This window comes from Fusarium musae, chromosome 7, assembly GCF_019915245.1.
Source record: "Fusarium musae strain F31 chromosome 7, whole genome shotgun sequence".
Taxonomy (NCBI): Eukaryota; Fungi; Ascomycota; class Sordariomycetes; order Hypocreales; family Nectriaceae; genus Fusarium; species Fusarium musae.
The window spans coordinates 1735439-1754223 of NC_058393.1; the positions used below are offsets into that span (position 1 = coordinate 1735439).

The 18785-nt window shown below is 50.6% G+C and overlaps 4 protein-coding genes across 4 annotated transcripts; 3 read left to right on the plus strand and 1 right to left on the minus strand.

Annotated features, from left to right (window-relative positions):
* Window positions 1–183: 183 nt before the first annotated feature.
* Window positions 184–1506, plus strand: J7337_009722 (uncharacterized protein; the record flags this gene model as incomplete). The annotated part of the gene is made up of 2 exons (XM_044827317.1): window positions 184–1170; window positions 1222–1506. The coding sequence occupies 2 exons, from the start codon at window positions 184–186 to the stop codon at window positions 1504–1506; spliced, it is 1272 nt and encodes a 423-aa protein (XP_044677911.1).
* A 367-nt stretch (window positions 1507–1873) lies between these two features.
* J7337_009723 (uncharacterized protein) lies at window positions 1874–4536 on the minus strand (the record flags this gene model as incomplete). Its single annotated transcript, XM_044827318.1, has 5 exons — window positions 1874–2203; window positions 2260–3159; window positions 3218–3388; window positions 3440–4207; window positions 4240–4536. 5 exons carry the CDS (start codon window positions 4534–4536, stop codon window positions 1874–1876), a joined length of 2466 nt encoding a protein of 821 aa, XP_044677912.1.
* Window positions 4537–5151: 615 nt separating this feature from the next.
* On the plus strand, window positions 5152–9694 carry J7337_009724 (uncharacterized protein; the record flags this gene model as incomplete). The annotated part of the gene is made up of 5 exons (XM_044827319.1): window positions 5152–5438; window positions 5501–5601; window positions 5650–6036; window positions 6095–9169; window positions 9225–9694. 5 exons carry the CDS (start codon window positions 5152–5154, stop codon window positions 9692–9694), a joined length of 4320 nt encoding a protein of 1439 aa, XP_044677913.1.
* A 4032-nt stretch (window positions 9695–13726) lies between these two features.
* Window positions 13727–18362, plus strand: J7337_009725 (uncharacterized protein; the record flags this gene model as incomplete). The annotated part of the gene is made up of 4 exons (XM_044827320.1): window positions 13727–14311; window positions 14377–14997; window positions 15124–18197; window positions 18254–18362. 4 exons carry the CDS (start codon window positions 13727–13729, stop codon window positions 18360–18362), a joined length of 4389 nt encoding a protein of 1462 aa, XP_044677914.1.
* Window positions 18363–18785: the final 423 nt, after the last annotated feature.

Consider the following 18785-nt stretch of genomic DNA (forward strand, 5'->3'; position numbering starts at 1 on the left):
CAATCAAAAATCATCAAGAGCACTGAAACCTTCCTTGCTCCGCCCAGCCTCAAGTCATCTTCTGCTACCAAGTCTATACATGACATCCTCGTCATTTCACGACTCTATCAACCACTAGCCTCGCTCACCCGCCTTGCCCTGTCAACTCTATCTTTAAGACAGTAACTACTCAATACCGCCATCATGGCTCTCGTCAACGTTCGTCGCGATGTCAGCGATGCTTTCTATCGTTACAAGATGGAGCGTCTGCAGACCAAGATTGAAGGTAAAGGAAACGGCATCAAGACCGTCGTCGTCAACCTGAGCAGCGTTGCTGCCTCTCTTGCCCGTCCTGGTTCTTATGTCATTAAGTACTTTGGTTTCGAGCTTGGTGCTCAGACCAACATTGATCCCAAAGACGACCGTTGGATTATCAACGGTGCTCATGATGCTCCCAAGCTTCAGGATCACCTCGATGGTTTCATCAATAAGTTCGTTCTCTGCAAAAAATGCAAGAATCCCGAGACCGATGTTGTCATTAAGGATGATCGTATCCTGCTTGACTGCAAGGCCTGCGGTCAGCGTACCGATGTCGATATCCGCCTCAAGCTCAGTGGCTTTATCCTCAAGAACCAGCCCAAGAAGGGCAAGAAGGACAAGGCCGAGCGCAGGGCTGCCAAGAAGGCTCGACAGAACGGCAATGCTGCCAACGGCACCAACAGTCAGAATGGCGCTGGCAGCGATGAGGCATCTGAGAATGGCTCAAACGAGAACGGCGACGAGGACGTTGGCAGTGACGACGAGTTCCAGAAGGTTGCGGCCGAGGCCGCCGAAGCCGCTCAGGAGAACGAAGTCAAGGAGCATGAATGGGCTGTTGACATGAGCGAGGAAGCCGTCAAGGCCCGTCAGGCCTCTCTCCCCGGCGAGTTCAAGCAGAAACTCAGCATTGGCGATGATGATGATGATGAAGGCGAGGGTGGCCCCACCATCTACGATGAGCTTGGCGACTGGATTCAGTCCCAGGCCGAGGAGAAGGGCAGCGTTGACAAGGTCGAATCTATCGACATCTATGTCAAAGCCAAGGAGCTTGGTATTGAGGGCAAGCATCGTAGTGTTCTTGTTCTTGTCCAAACCATCTTTGACAAGAATATTGTTGCCCAAATTCCCAAGCGTGCTAGCATGCTCAAGCAGGTATGCCGAATTCTGGTTTTATGGAAGCATCCACATACTAACGTGCTACAGTTTGTTACTTCTGAGCGTCACGAAAAGGCTTTGCTCGGTGGAACCGAACGTCTTGTCGGTACCCTGGCCGCTGACCACCCCGAGATGTTCCAGTCTATCGTCAAAATTCTCCAGCTCTATTACCACTATGACCTGATCAGCGAGGAGGTCGTGACCAAGTGGGGATCCAAGGCTAGCAAGAAGTACACTGACATCTCCACCTCCAAGAAGGTTCGCAAGGCTGCTGAGCCTTTCTTGACCTGGCTTGCTGAGGCTGATTCGGAGGAGTCCTCTGATGAGGAGTAAAGTCCTGTTTATGTAGGCTTCCATTCCCGTGTGATCCTTTATTTGCTTCGTGTCTTGTGTGTTTTGCTGGTAGGCTTCTGTGGTGCATTGTTGCATTCACTTTGTTGACAGCTTAGTGCAGTCTCTGTGCTCTTAGATGCTCAGATGGTTCAATGTTATTGCTGGTCTTTTGCCCGAAACCTGATGTGTTTTCATGCGCTCTGCCTTTTTGTAAGTGCAAGAGACCGCGAAATGCTTGTGATCGATGACTACCTAGTTCGCACTAAATTTGGGAATATCGCCTTGCCCATTGCCAACTAGTTCATCTGAGATCGGTCTACACGTACAGATAGTTCACACGATTATTTCGACATGCTCCATCTTGGTATTATGCTTCTGTCATCGTGACCTCCTTTGCTTCGGCGCTCTTGGTGGTATCTTCCTCCTCGTCCTTCATAGCTGTGTCCTTACTTTCCCCATAAATGTAATTCCCAATAGTCTTGACTGCTTCAACATCATCGTCGTCGATAATTGATGTGTCAAACAGCTCGTCGACCTTACTCGACTCCAGTTCTGTAGAAAGTTTCTTCATGATATCTTGAATAGCAGATTCTTCTTTGCCCGAAGCTTCGAGGCGCTGCTTGAGAAGTTCAGGTTTAGATGTCTTGATGAGCACGTAGCGTGCCTGAAAGTCCATATCTTTGGCATATTGGGCAGCCTGACATGTATCATGTCAGTAAAGTACTTTTTTTTTTTGATGATTGTTTGACTTACCTCGACATCTAGTTCGATGATTGGCACTTTGCCACTCTCTGTGATGGCCTCGATGGCCTTGAAACTGGTTCCGTAATCGACGCCGTCCCGAGTACCTGATTCTATCAAGCGGTCCCCATCTCGCAGCTGGTTGAATTCTTGTTGCTTCACAAAGTGGAAACTCCTGTCGTTAACCTCACTCTCAATAGGCTCTCGTGTGGTATGGCGGACAACAGGAGCGAACACGCCCTTTCGCTCTTCCATAAGTTTTCTGATAATGGTTGACTTGCCCACGCCTGTGACGCCAGAGATGATGATAGGTTCTCGGTTGGCGGGCATAGCTTCTTCACTTGCTGTGGGCTCAGCAGTGTCCTCCATATCATCCACTTCTGTAAGCTCCTCGAACACGATGTCAATCTTCTTAGGATCTTCTATCTTGTCGAGCGCGGCAAGCTTTGAGCGCGCTGCGATTCGCAGTGCTCTCCAGCTCTTGCTGGCCTTACCAGAGATAGCAGCAGCTTTAGTCTGGTCGTTTGTTGGCATATCAATCTCAAAATCGTCGTCAGCAATTTTACGTTTGAATGTGTCGAGCTCTGGTAGCTCATAGCGCTCCTTGGTTTTGAGTCGACTCATCGCTGCCTCTTCATCCTCCTCCTTGAGAAAGTCCAGGGAGACAGAGCCCATAGGGACGGACCTTAGCCGCTTGCTGGTGGCCATTTTCTGAACGTTGGCCTTTGCCTCAAGAAAGGATGCCGGCGAGACTGGGTCTCTCTTGATGGGGTGACAGCCTTCAATCTTCCAGCGAACCCAGTTCTTGTCTCTAGCCAGCACGGTTTCTACCATTCGATAAAAGTATGGACCATCAGCACCCTGGCGGAGGTAGTCCGCAATAGTCTTCTTCATATCACTAGCCCATTCAGCCTAGCAAGGGGTTAGCTGAAGCGCTCTCTACTGTGGTCGTAGTTCCTGAAACACTTACGTCTTCGTCACTCAGGACTTGGTCACTGTACATGACGGCCTTATTCACGCTGGCATTGGCGGGGAGAGCCTCTGTCAGTCGCTCTCGTGCTTGGGTTGATAGTGAGATGAGGAAATCCATGACGATGAGAGCTTGCACAAGAATATGCCGACGGAAAGACAAATCACTGATCTGTATTGTTGTTAGCTTCAACTCGAGTCAGACTGAGTTATGAGACACTACCTCCAGGTCGAATAAATCTTTACTAGTGAGATATTTGGGATTGAACGTGTTAGAACTCTCATCTTCTTCTCCACTCTCTCGTTTTCGTTTGAGGCTTTGTCTTGAATCGTTGTGCACTGTCTGAAAGACTTTCATTGTGGCTGCTAGACCCTCTTTGAAGGACGACAGATTGGCAGTCTCAAAAAGCCTTTTGGGTTGACTGAAGTATTCCTGGAGGGACCAGAATATTGGATAAAGCTCGTCTGTCGATAAGGGCTTCTCTTTGTCTGCCTTTTTGGCGTCGGCTGACTTGGGTGTGGACTTTGACTCTGCTTGCTCCTTGAGTTGCTCTTCTGGCTCGTCCACAGCCATCTTAGACTCGTCCTCTGCCCGCGTCGCCTCGTAGGTCGTGACATTCTCGACATGGTACTCGCCTCGTAGGTTCACAGAACTCTTGTCGCCCAGAGGAAAGCTTTGGAACATGAAGATGAAGACGCGACCGCAGAAAGCAGTATCTTCTGCACGTGATAGTCGGCGCAGCAACTCGTTGCATGTTCGAAGAACAATCAATTGCTTTTGTTTGAAATGGTTTGCTGTGATTCGTTCTCTCCTCGACTCGAGGAAATCAAAGATCTTACGACAGCCAGCTATGGTTTGGCTGTCCAGTAGTTCCTCTGCTAGCCAGAACAAGAGCGCGGGATCACATTGTCCATCGTCGGAAAGAATCGACAGGATGTCGAGGAGGTTCCACACCTTGACATAGTCGGAAGAATCGATGGTGGTTGTCGCCTATTTTGGTCAGCGCAAGGCGCGGATCGCACCGGAGAGTCGGGGTTTACAATGAGTTGACTGAATATGTTACGAGCCGCAGTCTCTATTATAGCAAACTGTCGTCCTTTATCGATCGCTGACGCAGCGCCTTCAGTAGCTAGGCTGGAAACATCGTCCGCAGTTCTGGAAACTCGGCCTGAGAGGTCGTCGAAATCGGATTTGCGCAAAGCTGGCTCGATCGCTGATGTTGGTTTGGCGGTCTCTGCTTGAGAAAGAAATTCTTCTAGCAGAGTCGTGAAAGCTGCGATCGCCGGTGCAGCTGGATTGTCTATCTCTTGCGCTGCCATGATGCACGACTAGAGTAGTCGTTGTGGGTGAAAGTTCGTCGAGACTATCATTGAGTGAAGGATCCTAATGGTCGAATTTATGCGCTATGGTGCAAAGATCGAGTCGCAAGGTAGTTCCTAGGATATGTCTTAGACGCTGGGAATGATTTGTCGGTATGAGCAAAAAAGGGAGGGAGGTAGGTAGGCTCTGTTTTCTTTGATCAAGATAATGAATGAATGGGCACGCAGTGTCGCGCTTGGAGTAGATGTTTAAAGCGAGAAGGCTGAGACGTCGCGAGAGCAACGCTAAAGTACAATGATCAGACTGAAACCTACGAAATCACACAAAATACGTCAGCGCTGAGGTATCTACTCATTGGAGCTACTTTGCATGTGGCTGGACCCAGTCAGCGCGTCGCGTGGGTCTGCGAGGCTGAAATAATGGAGACGGATTGTTTGAGAGGCGCAGGTCGCTTTTAGACATCCAATACCTTACAAGGTGCAAGCTCCAAAAAGTTCAGCTTCGTCCTTCGAATATATCATCAGTCACGCGACTCCTTTGGCTCTGCAGCCTCATCCCATGAGCGACCTTTCGCAAACTACTCAATAGGCCCATGACGACACGTTAGTGCGACAATGCCTACAGTGAAGCGACTCAAGGGCAGCGGTGCTGCCAAGGCGCAAAAGCAGAACGAACCAAAGGAAAAGGTCAACGATGGACGGCCAACCCCAGCCGAGGTTGAGGAGGAGGAGCATCAGTTCGTCCAACTGGCGCGAAAGCATTGGTTGAAAGCCGGCAAGAAGCCAGCGAAGCCTAAGGTGAAGAACGACGTTCTCAAACAAAGTATCTGGGATGTACTTGAACGCGAGGGCTTCCAGTACAAGTCTCTTTTGCTTCTTGAGAGCCTGCAGACTTTAGAGAGGTATGGCTGCCAGAAATACGAGTAACTGGACATTAAATACTGACCTCACACCCCTACCTTAGTTACCTATGGCCAGGATACACCGAGGAGGCTTCCAACTTTCACGTTCTGTTGATTGCGCTCATCGCAAACGTGAAACATCGAGAGCATCTCGCGACATGGAGTGAGTCCCTATGGCTTGCTGTCAGATCGACAACTAATATTTTGTTAGCACTCTTCGAGGACCGACCCGCCGATTTCTCTTCACTTTTCCGCCGACTCTTGTCGATGATGCTCGATCGAACACTATCCGTTACGCTCCGGACTCAACTTCTCTGCTTCCTCATATATGCTTTCCAGAGTCTCGACTGCACTCTCGTCCGCAAAGAATGTGCCCCTCTTGTATCGATTGGCATTTGGCACAACTTGTCCACCGACTCATCGCGCGAAGCTAGCCTAGATCAACTCCCTCATCTACGAAAAGCCTGGAAGGCCGCACACAAGCGATATGATGCCGCTGATGAGCCCAACAAGGCACGACTACGGTTCGAGCGATCTTGGCTTTATACACTTCTTCTCGACTTTTTGGGTTTGCTGTATGCAGAGAACAGAAAGGCGGGTAAGTAAATATGTTGGCCCCGACCTCCTGCGACATCCCATTAACTACCTATTCTTAGACCAAATTCTCTACTGTGAGCGTTTCACTGAGTTTCTTGTTGATCTCCAGGGCCAGCTTCCAACCAGACGATATGTCAATACCTTGATTCAGGATCTTCATGTTGTTCCCGCCATGCGATTATCACCGATGTTTAATGATGAGGAAAACACTCTTCTCCGCGACCTCCAGGCTTTGCTTTCCCACTTTACGTTCTTTGATATCAATGACCAGACAGGCGCTCAGTATAGCATAGCAGAGTCGTACGACAAACACTGCGCGTCACTCGCCAAGTTGCAACGCATTGCTCTGAAACATTTCAGAGAGAAGCTTACGGTACTGGCTCTGTCGAACTATGGTTCCATTAACCAAAGGCATGAACTGCAGGCATTACTGGAACCGTTGACGGATGAAGAACTTCTGAGCCTAGTATCTCTGCTTGGTTTCCGGATAGCCTATCCCGAGAGCTTGGATCTACCAGTAGATCGCAAGTTGTTGCTTGAAGTGCTCTTGTCTAATTTTGAGCGCAGAAAGACGTTCCAAGAGACGGCACGAGACATGAGTCTGACACCAACCGAGGAGACAATATTCGATAGCAGTTTCCAGCAGGCAGAAACATATGATGGCTCACATCCGATGGCCCTTCCCAAACTGAACCTCCAATATCTCTCAATAGGTGACTTTCTGTGGCGGTCACTTATCTTGTATCGGTGCGAGTCCTTTTATGGAGTCCGAAAGGATATTGAGACTGCTTTGAGGCGTTTACGCCCAGAGGCCAAGGGATCAGATGAAACAAACTTTGCTGGTTTCACAAAGATGGCGATACCGATCTCAAAGCCAGCCATCCTCGAGGTTGTCCCTCCTCTTGTAGGAGATGACAAACCATCCATGGTACGCGCTGAAGTTTCTTTTGACGTTAGACGTCTGGGCGAAGGAGTCCGAAGAGAGTGGGATTCTCTCCGACAGGATGATGTTGTTTTCCTCATTGCAGTCGAGCCACCACTAGCAAAGTCCACCAGCGACGGACGAGATAGTTTGTCAGAGTCTGAACGACTAGGTGTGATAACTGTACGAACCGCCGAAATCCACCAAATCACCGACGGTAAAGGCCTCCATGTTCGAGAGGGCGCAGGAAAACTTGACACCAAGCGCCGCATCCAACTCAAGCTGGACACACATGCTTACAGCAGAGATGCTGAGCGGGCGGCGGCTGACAAGCCTGATGTTTATGGCAAAGTCAACCTTCTGTTGAGAAGAGGAAGAAGGGAGAACAACTTCAAGCCCGTGTTAGAATCCATTCGAAGCCTGGTGCTGTCAGATGTTCCTCTGCCGGAATGGCTACATGAGGTCTTTCTCGGCTATGGGGATCCTGCTGGAGCGCATTACAAGAACTTGTCAAATCGCGAACGCAAGGTCGACTTTAGGGATACTTTTCTTGACTGGCAGCATCTAGCAGAAAGTCTCCCTGGTAAGATCATTGACCCGGGTGTCGACGTCTCCGGTAGCTTCGGACCGCCCTACGTCCTGGAGTCTGTTGAGAAGCAAGAGGAGCCTCGAGGTAATAAGCCTTCCAAAAAGCGACGTCGAGATGCCGATCCTGCACTTATCGCTGAGATTGAGACTATGAAGGTATCGAGCTATAAGCCCCCTAACAACGGCCCTTATCCCGTTGATAACCCTAAGCTCAACTCGGTCCGGTTCACTCCCGCTCAGATTGAAGCTATTACTTCAGGCACCCAACCTGGACTCACTGTCATTGTTGGACCTCCCGGTACAGGAAAGACGGATGTTGCTACACAGGTTATCAACAACATTTACCACAATTATCCCGAGCAGAAAACGCTTCTTCTTGCTCATAGCAACCAAGCACTCAACCAGCTGTTTGCCAAGATCGTCGCCCTCGATATCGACGAGCGACATCTATTGCGTCTCGGCCACGGTGAAGGGGATCTAGATACGGAAGGAAACTTCAGCAAGCATGGCCGAGTCGAGTCATTCCTAGAAAACCGAGACCGCTATCTTTTGGAAGTGAGGAAACTAGCAACCAGCCTTGGCGCCCCTGGAGCTCATGAGAACTCAGCTGAGACAGCAGGTTACTTCAATAATGTCTACGTCGCTCCAGCATGGAACAGGTTCAAGCAGATCGCTTACGCCGAGGAATCAACAGCTGCTGAGATTGTGGCAGCCTTTCCCTTTCATTCGTACTTTTCAGATGCCCCGCAACCTATCTTCCACCCAGAGAGTAGTAAAGAGCAAGTGCTTGAAGCTGTGGAAGGCTGCTACCGGCATATTTCCAAGATTTTCTCGGAGCTGGCTGATGCACTTCCGTTTGAGATCCTCCGACGAGATCGTGACAAGGCAAACTACCTGCTCACCAGCGAGGCGCGCATTGTCGCCATGACGACAACACATGCAGCTATCAGAAGAGGAGAGATCGCATCACTCAGTTTTCATTACGACAACGTAGTTATGGAGGAGGCTGCTCAAGTGACCGAGATCGAGACCTTTTTGCCACTCGCGATGCAGAAGCCTCGAAATGGTAAATTGCCTCTCCAAAGGGTTGTTTTGTGCGGAGACCATTTCCAGAATTCACCGGTCATTCAAAGTCTGGCATTCCGTCACTACGCCAACCTTGAGCAGTCACTATTCTCAAGACTGGTCAGACTGGGCGTTCCTACGGTTACCCTCGACCAGCAGGGCCGTGCTCGTGGTTCAATCGCGAGTCTTTACCAGTGGCGCTACCCCAAGCTCGGCAGCCTTCCCGAGGTGCAGACAAGTGCTGAGTTTGTCAAGGCCAATGCCGGATTCAAGTTTGACTATCAGTTTATCAATGTGCCTGACTACAAGGGTCGGGGAGAGGCTGAACCCACGCCACACTTTATCCAGAACCTCGGCGAGGCCGAGTACGCAGTGGCCATCTTCCAGTACATGCGCCTCCTGGGTTACCCTGCTGAGAAGATCACTATCCTCACAACTTACGCTGGTCAACGGGCCCTGGTAAAGGATGTGCTCTCGCATAGATGCGCCCGAAACCCCGTCTTTGGTATGCCCAAGGCGGTAGCTACTGTCGACAAATACCAGGGCGAGCAGAACGATTGTAAGTGAAATGTTGTACATTTTATAGCAATTCTTCAAACTAATGTTCCCTCCAGATATCATTCTGTCGCTTACCCGAACGTCACGCGTGGGCTATTTACGTGACGTACGACGCATGACAGTAGCTCTATCTCGAGCAAGACTTGGCTTGTACATTCTCGGCCGCCGCGAGGTTTTTGAAGCATGCCCTGAGCTTCGACCTGCCTTTGACATATTACTCCAAAGACCAGATAAGCTGATACTGGTGACGGGAGAGCTCTGGCCTACGCAGAGACAGGTCACTCAGGAGTCAGGGGCTGTGGAGGGCGAGGTACCAATGGAAGGCGTAGAGCACCTGGGCCAATATGTCTTTGAGATGACCAACACAAAGATCAAGCAGCTCGAGGCAGAACAGGGAGGACTACCTGAGACAATTATGGAAGAGCCTGAAGACGAGGAGGGGGTTTATCGCAACAACGAAGATGAGGAAGAAGAGGAAGAAGAGGAGGTCGAGGCAGACATCTTGGAAGTTCGAGAAGGAGAGTAGAGAGAGATACTGATTGAAAAGTCACTTGTGTATCATTGGGACGGCGCAAGACAAGACGTATTGTTGTTACAAAGACCCATATAGCATGAGTACGGAGAACCTAAATATATACGTATATCCTTGAGCATCCAACTGAACCCCGCTGGCTCCTGTTTTGACTCGATTGGTGTGTCCTCATTAGAAATCACTACGTACTTGCTACAACCGTTCTCAACGGTTGAACTCTAGGGCCATTGGGTTGGGCGAAGAGCGGGTGATCGACAGTCTCCAGTAGTAAAAAGAAGAAGAAAAGTGCGAAAAGGCCAACGATTTATGCTATTTCCGAGGTTTCTGGCTATCGAACTTGTTGGAGGTTTCGGATCGTTTGTTTCATATATACACGCCCTTACCGACTTTCCAGTAACTGCTTGGCTATATCGGCTCGAGATTTGAAGTTGTTCTGCAACGAGTAATACAGTTATGTTAAAGGCTGGCTGCACATACTTTTTTCTCTTGACTGATCATCGACGATCACACGTGCAATGCACATCATTACATCATGCATCGAAATGTCAAATTCTTCTAATTGTGACTGTGTCATTGGTTTGATTGCATCTCGTCATAATCAGACGACCAAAGTTCTGCGATATGGTTTTGTGTTTGACGTGGTTCCAGGTTGAATAGATATATATAAGTCGCTTAGACAGAAGTGCAAGTCGTGGGCTGCCAAGTTAGAACAAACAAGCAACGCATCAATGTGAAGCAGAGCAAAAATTGTGAATATTTTTGGCTTGGGAAGGGCTATTCAGGTACATGTTCAACACAAATTGGGTGACAGACAGGGCGAGATACGTCCACCACAAGATCAGGGCTGCTAACAAGGGACACCTCATCTAATCAAAGTGATACTTATGTGAAGGAAGTTAGTGGCTGCAAATGATAGTAACAATTAGCCTTTTCCACGGGTAGAAAGGCTCTTGGGCTGCATGACGGCAATGCCAACGATCATGTTGCATTTGCTTAGGTACGAAAGAGGGAACAGCCGATGAATAATTAAATACCAATTGTTTTGATTGGTCATATAGTGTGACCCTTTTCTTGCAAAGTCTCACATCAGTCTTATTAGTAGGTAGTGAGAACAGGCAGCTGCTTTAAGAGCAACGGTATAAAGCTCCTACCATCTGTTAGAGTTTGCAATTGGGCCAAATAACATGTTTGATATAGATAGATAGAATGTTGGTACAATACCTGTGCGTCTGACTTTGGGTAATTGGGAGCTGCTTGTCAGAGTCACTTGAGTTTGAGAAACCTCGATAAGTGAACTTGGGGTATCAAAGGCAAATGAAATCATGTTTGAAATAATACACAAGGAGGGAGAGAGGTCTGGCACGGGTTTCCCATCTAAGTATGGTTGATGAGTATGAAGAGGACAAAGAGGAGAAACAATTCATCAGATTCAGTCCGTCCTGCTGCAGCCTGCTAGAGTGATGCCTAGACCGGACCTTGCGGACTTAGTACGATGGTGGTGAGGTAGTGCGTGCGTATAGGAAGGATTCTTGCTTTTAGTGAGGTTGATTGAGCCAAGTTTAACTCAGTTGGTATTGGGTAGGTATCTACGGAGGAAAGAAAACTCTGGATCTTGATCCCAAATGACAAAAGGATTTAGGCAACTTGGTATGAATTTAGCATGAGTTTAGGATACCCTTTGCTAGTTTATTTTGATATCCCATATAGAGGCCTGATGTTTTCTTGCGTCCTGAGGGTAGATAGTAAGTAGTAGTTATGTTGTTGGCTGGGCCGCAAGTCGACAGATCAGTGAGTGAGTCAGTCCAGTCAGCCATTCTGAGAGAACGAATCAGGTTATGCATAGGTAGGTTATTCAAGTTAGATTGGCTGCCAGTTTGAGCATTGTTACCCTTGCAACCTTGGTCCAAATACCTAGGAAGACTTGGAAGACTTGAAAGAGCACAGAACTGACTCCCTTTGGTGTCATTGCCCATGATAAGTTAACAGTCAGATGCCCCGAAATAGCCAATATCCTCCCGACATGCCCTTGTCTATTTATCTCCTCAGCAGATGCCCACGCCTGGCCCATGCGCTCTCACACCAGTGTCGCTCGTCACTCCACTCCGTTATGGACGATTCATTGTTATTCAGTTATCAATGGGAAGGGTTGGGCATGAGGCGTAGAAATCGCATGTTTTGACGACCATTTCGGAATTGCCGTTTGCCCTAACAATCTTGACATCCATTGCTTAGAGCTTAGTCATTACGCCCTGTTTCCCTGCACAATGGCCTTCAGTGCGCTCATCCAAACGGCCGTAGCAATCGTCCTGAAACCATCACTTGCGGATCGCCTTGGAAATGAGCACAGACGAGCCGGCTCATCGGACTGAGGACCTGCCTATCTCTGTCCTTGCTAGTTTGTGTTGCGTCGCTTGTTGGGTTTAACGATATCGTGAAATCATCATCAATACGCCCGAAAAGGGCCTTGCAAGTACAATGCTGAGGGCATAGCATACATGCATTGCATTGCCTTGTATTGTTGAACTGACTGAAACCTACCTAGCCCCCTATGCCTGATCTCGTGTTTAGATTACAGGTATGTCATTTTCATTGAGTCCAACTACTTTCGTGTATGCATGTCATGCTAGGCAGACTGAATATACAGTCATCTAAGCTGAGTGCTCCCTGCCACATGGAAGTGAGGTTACTTGACAAAGTTGACAGGCATCCAACGAAGACAGCCTGGGCGTCTCTGAATCCATTGTAATTACTTGTATGCGCCTGTGAGTTGGATTCGGATTCCCACCTTCATACTCAAATTCTCAACAACACTCTCCCTCGTGGCACTAGTGACGAAAAGTTAAGGTGATAATGTAAGCAAGCCAATAGGACCGATGACCTATGCCAAACTTTCATAAGCTTTCCATCACTTGGACTAGAGGCGTAGGTTTTCATGCCTCTCGAATCTCGTATACCTAGGTAGTTAGTTATGTGCAATGTCTCAAAATATCCAGCCAGATTTAGACTCCGTTTATCGCCTTAACTAGCGTGCCCTTGCCCGCGGGGACGGGATCGACGTAGTGCTCTTTGTGGGCGAATGGATGGAGAAATTAGGTATGCGGCGTCTTTTCTTAGCTGGAGGTCAAGCCGGGTTAACCAACCAACTCGAGACTGGATGTTTGTTTGGTTTGGGTTTGGGCTGTGCCTAGAAGGAAGAAGAAAAAAAAACCGTGGGAGCGACAGTGTTGACCACATTCTTGGCAGTGATTGACACTGTATGGACTCCCTGAAAAGGTGTCACTGCCAGAACCCCTAACGGCTCTGTCGATGCCCGGTTACAGCTGACTCACTGCCCCGAAGTACACTACCCACCATTGCTTCATTGCTTGCGGGCACAGTGCCCAAATCTTAAATAGTCTTGCCGGAGAAAGCCCTGTTCCCTCGCCCCTTCCCGTCAGTCCTTATCATATCCTGCTGCCCAAAAATTTTTGCTGGCTTTTTCTGAATCCTCACCAACTCAACCTTCTTGGTCCGGTGGAAAATATTCTAACCCGACCCATTTCCATTTGCTTCTGCTTTGGAACCACGTCCTGTGTGTGTTAAGACCATCACAGCGACCCTCTCCCCTCCGTTTCTTCTTCTGTCGCTGCCGCGCAGGATCGTACGTAGCTTGACCCGTCTTGTCTCTACGATCGCCTTCATTGGTACGACTGCACTCCCTTGTTCGCTCTCCTGTGATCGATCGATTCGATTCGGCCTATCTCGACCTCTCGAACCGCCCATCGGACTTACCGTCGTTTCTTTCTACAAGATCTCTCCGCCCGAGATCGCGGTGTTTCGTTTATTTTTTTTTTATAAAAAAAAAAGGGAAACGACTTGTGCGTCTCGTCGTCGTCGATTCTTGTTGCCCCGCTGCAGCTTCGAATAATTCCACGTCCCTACCCGGCACCCGGCGCCATCTATTCCGCTTTCTCCCTCGACGCCCACAAAAAAAAATATCCCAACACCACCGCAATCTCACATCGCGAACGGCACCGAACTCCCCATATGACGTCGCCTGCCAACCAGCAGAATCCCATTCAGGCGAACAACACCCCCGCGACTACGGCTTCTTCGTATGCCTCTGCTGCAGGTGCGCCTAAGAAGTCAGCCCAGGCCCCTATAGTCGCAACTGGATCCCACCCTCCCGCGGTGGTTGGAGTTTCGTCTTCGCAGAATGCGAAAGACGCCTCATCGTCTCCTGTGAACGGCAAACCCGCCGTCACCCCCGCTGTCCCTGCTGTTACTCGCAGCAGCGCTAACCTCAACGGTCCCGATCATTCTCGTAAGAGCTCCGTTACCATGGCTGCCAACGGCCCGAACAGTTTTGTCGCCAACGGTGGCCCGGTCACTGCTGGCAAGCCTGGCATCCAGTTCGGTTACGACTCTCCCGCAATGACCAACAGCACACCTCAGGCCTCCAGTGCTGCGCCCATTCCTATTCCTGGTGGTGGAAATGCCCGAGTTCCCTCTCCTGCTCACTCACCTTCACCTATTCCTCAGCCTTCAGCCAGTGGCGGTCGACCTCCTTCTGGTCTCCAACAGGCAGGAGGCAATACAATGACATTTGGCAGTCTCGGCAGCGATGGCGAAGTAGGTCCTTTTAGATTCGTCTGTCAAACAATTACCCTCGAACTCATCACTGACTCACTCTCTAGCGCCACATGAGGCAGGGCTCTACTCCAACGAACCCCAATGCACAGCCTGGAGCTCACTTCCGACGTGAATCTGGCCACTCGGCTCAAGGTGACGGCGCTGGTCGAGGTAATTTCCCGCCACAGGGCGGTCGTGGCCGCGGATTCAATCCCCATGGCGGCAACTACAGCTCGCAAATGGGATTCCCTCCCACCAACCAGTTCCGTAACGGCCCTGGTCAGGGTCGTGGCATGCCCCCAGCTTTCCAGCCTCAGGGCCGCAACCTTCAGTACCCGAACTCTCCTCAGCCTGCCCGAAGCCCGGCTCTCGTCCCCTCGCTTCCGGGTACACCTAACATGCAGCCTGCCACCATGCAGCCTGGCATGACGCCTCAATACCATTACCAACCTCCCATGCCTCAACAGCATCAACAAGTACAGTACCCCCTTTCCCAAGTTGATAAGCCTTTGTCGAAAAACAGCAAAAAGAATAAGGGGAAGCGTGGCGACCTGGAAAAGTCGGTCCAGGTCAACCACTCACAAGAGTTGTCACGAGATCTGCATGGGAACGAGTTCAACCAACGTCGGCGTTTCAGTAAACGTTCAGATCAACCATGGCGAGGACCAGATACCAGCAGCTCGCGTGTAACGTCATTCAGTTATCCCAAAAATGCTTTCCAACCCCTGTCCTTAAATGAACCAACTCCGTCACTCGACTTGTCACCAGGAAGTGGCTTCTTTGAATACATGCTAACTTTAAAAAAAAAACAGAACTACGGTTATCCTCCCCCGCAGGTGGATGGTTTCGGACGCCCACTGTCGATGCAATACAATTATGCCAATATGCCATATATGGCTGTTCCTCCCCAGGCTAACTCCCCTAGTTACGGACAGAACTACGTCACTCCCTACACACAGCATGGCCACAACATGTCACGAACACCATCCCAGCCTGAGAGGCCACCGAGCGCCAGCCAGCCAAATGCTCCGGTCGTGGTATCATCTACTCCCCAGCCCCAGAACTCGTCATTGAAGCCCACCGCAAACAGCTTCGTCAAGGTGCCTAAGAAGAGCGCCGCTATCCAGATCAAGAACGCTGCTGGTGAAGTCATTGACACCTCGTCCTTCAAAACTCCATCATCTCCCGCTCCCAGCATCCAGCAATCCAAGACTCCTCCCGTGATTGCTTCGTCTACTTCCCCTCCAAAGCCATCAACCCCATCTCATGGCCGCACTGATAGTCATGCTGCCACCAAGACTGCTAAGCAGATTCAGGATGAGCTTAAGGAGAAAATCAAGCAAGCCACGCAGGCGCCGCCCAAGGAGGATAAGCCAAAGCCTGTTGAGCCTGCAGCTAAAACCGAAGACAAGCCTGCTGAGCAATCTGAGGCCAAGCTCTCCGAGACCAAGGCCGAGCCTGCACCCTCTACTAAGGCTGAACCTGAAAGCAAGCCCGAACCTGAGGTCAAGGCCCCTGAAGACACTCTCAAGATTGAGGAGCCCAAGAAGGAGGCCGAGAAGCCCGCCGAGCCTGCCAACAAGGAGGAAACTGAGGATGAAGAGATAGAGCGTATGATCCGCGAGATGGAGGAGGAGGATGCTCGCCGTGAGAAGGCCGAGGAAGAGCATCGTCAAAAGGTCGAGGCCCAGAAGGCCATTGCCAAGGAACAAGCCGAAAAGGACCGTGTCAAGAACGCTGCAGAGGAGGACCGCAAACTCCGAGAACAAGAGCGCGAGATGGAGCGTCTCGAGGAGGAGAAGGAGAAGCGACGCCAGCAGGCCGGCTCATCTGCTCCTTCAGTCGCCGAACTTCTCTCCCAGGCTCGAAGCGGCAAGGACACTGAGCCTGCTAAGGTCGAGTCTGTTACCGACAAGCTTGCTAGCATGAAGATTGGAGGCGACAAGCCTGCCGACTCTGCTGCGCCCAAGCACGAGAAGCGCGGTGCGAAGCCTGCTGCTCTCAACTTGGCCCCTCTTAACACCAAGCCTGTTGAGCCCGCTCAACCTAGCGCCGCCCTGCAATCGCTCAAGTCTGCCCGTTTCCTGAAGGTCATCGAGCAAGATATCTACCCTGCTGGCATCAAGTCGCCCAATCCTGCTCTTAATGCAGCGGTCCAGAAGAAGGGCAAGACATTCAAGTATGATGCCAACTTCTTGTTGCAGTTCCAAAAGGTCTTTACCGAGCAGCCTTCTCTCGAATTCGGCCAGCAAGTCAAGTCTCTTATCGGGGATGACCGTTCAAGAACCAATACTCCTGGCGGCTCTGGCCGAGGCTCTCGTGGCCCCAGCTCAGGTATCGGCAGTGGATTTCCCATGGGTAGCTTCAACGCCCCTACCGCTTCCCGGCCTCTTCCTAGTAACAGTACCTCTGAACTCCGTTTCGCCCTTTCCAACCAGCAGCGACCTGGTATTGGTTCCATGGGCCGTGGTCCCAGCAATTTCCCTACAAGCGGCTCCTCCCGCGGCCCCTCTCAACTTCCTAACTCTCCCCGAGGGTCTCGTCGTCGTGGCGGCGGCAGCCAGCGTGGCGAAGGCGTCAGGGAAGCTCAGGCTGCTAAGACCATGCCTTTGACTGCTGGCCAGGAGCTTAAGCCCATTGCCCAGACCGCCAATGGTTGGAAGCCTACAAGTGTTGGCAGGAATGCCAACCCAGCCGCTGCTAATCCCTCTGGCCATCTTGAGCCTGATATGGTTCAAAGAAAGGTCAAGGCGGCACTCAACAAGATGACACCCGAGAAGTTCGACAGAATTGCAGACCAGATCCTGCTTATTGCATCTCAGTCCAAGGATGAGTCCGACGGGCGTACACTTCGCCAAGTCATCCAGCTCACCTTTGAGAAGGCCACCGATGAGGCCCATTGGGCTTCTATGTATGCCAAGTTCTGCAAACGTATGCTCGAGACTATGAGCCCCGACGTCCGTGATGAGCGTATCAAAGACAAGAATGGTAACGTCGTCAGCGGTGGTAACTTGTTCCGCAAGTACCTTCTCAACAGATGTCAGGAGGAGTTTGAGCGCGGTTGGACCGTTAATTTACCTGACAAGCCTGATGAGGAAGAAGACGCTGCGGGCAAGAAGACTGCTGAGGCTGCTCTCCTGTCCGATGAGTACTATGCTGCTGCTGCTGCCAAGCGACGTGGTCTTGGTCTAGTCCAGTTCATTGGTGAACTCTACAAGCTCGGCATGCTTACAGAACGTATCATGCACGAGTGTGTGCACAAACTCGTCGACTATAAGGGAGTACCTGACGAGGCTGAAGTTGAGTCGCTTAGCAAGCTGCTCAGGACTATTGGTGGCAACCTCGACAGCACTGAGAAGGGTCGACCCATGATGGACGCTTACTTCCAGCGCATCCAGACCATGATGGATCTTCCCGAGCTTCCCAGCCGACTTAAGTTCATGCTCCTGGACGTTATTGACCTGCGCAAGGCCGGATGGCACTCCAAGGAGACCAACAAGGGACCCAAGACCCTCGATGAAGTCCGAGCTGAGGCCGAGGCTGCCCAGGCTGCCAAAGCTCAGGAGGCTGCTCGCACTAATCAGCGAGGTGGTGGTCGCCCTCCTGTCGGACGAGGCGACGCTCGCAACTTCTCGGCTGGTTACGCACAACAAACCAGCAATCAGGTCGGAATGGACGACCTGCGCCGCCTGAAGGGCTCTGCCAACCGAACCTCAAGCGGCAACATCTCTCTTGGCCCTGCTTCCATGCTCTCTTCTCGTAGTAACAGCGGAAGACGCATGGGTCCCGGCGGCTACCTTGGTCCTCGCGGTGAGGACTCTGCTACTTCTTCACGAACTGGCACTCCTCCTACCCGCGAGAACACCTCTCACTCTAATGCATTCAGGTAAGTTTTGACTGGTGCCATGTACATTCAGATTTGAGTTGCTGACATGTATTTAGCCTCCTTGCCAACATGGAGAATGACCACCCGGCTTCGCCCCCGTCTACTTCTGCCTCCCCCGCGATGTCGAAGGCTGTCCCTGACAGTGATAAGAAAGAGAGCGAGTAAAAGTATTCTTCTTCCTTCGGTGTCTTGCATTTCGGCAGAATAGACTAGGCGGTGCTGTGTTTTCTTGCATTTACAGGCCTTTTATTTATTTATCAGACGTGTCACAAAAGTTGAGCACATTTTCTTTTTCCAGAACTCATGATACCTTGCCCATAGACAGACGGACACGATTCCTCTCAGCGTGAGAGGTGACCCCTACATCGGAATAGGGATTTCCTTCACCATTGTGCTCATTAACACCTACTTCAGCCCCTTTTCTGATCATGCTTCGAGTGTGTTTCAGTTCTTTAATGTTGTGGAGGATTTCCGGTTCAAGGGTTCGGAATGGCCCTGCCATTGTCGTTGGCCAGCATACTTCTGGCTGTTTTATCTCCAGGAGAGGTCACGCACGAAAAGGGGGAGGTGATGATGGTAAAAAAAGCG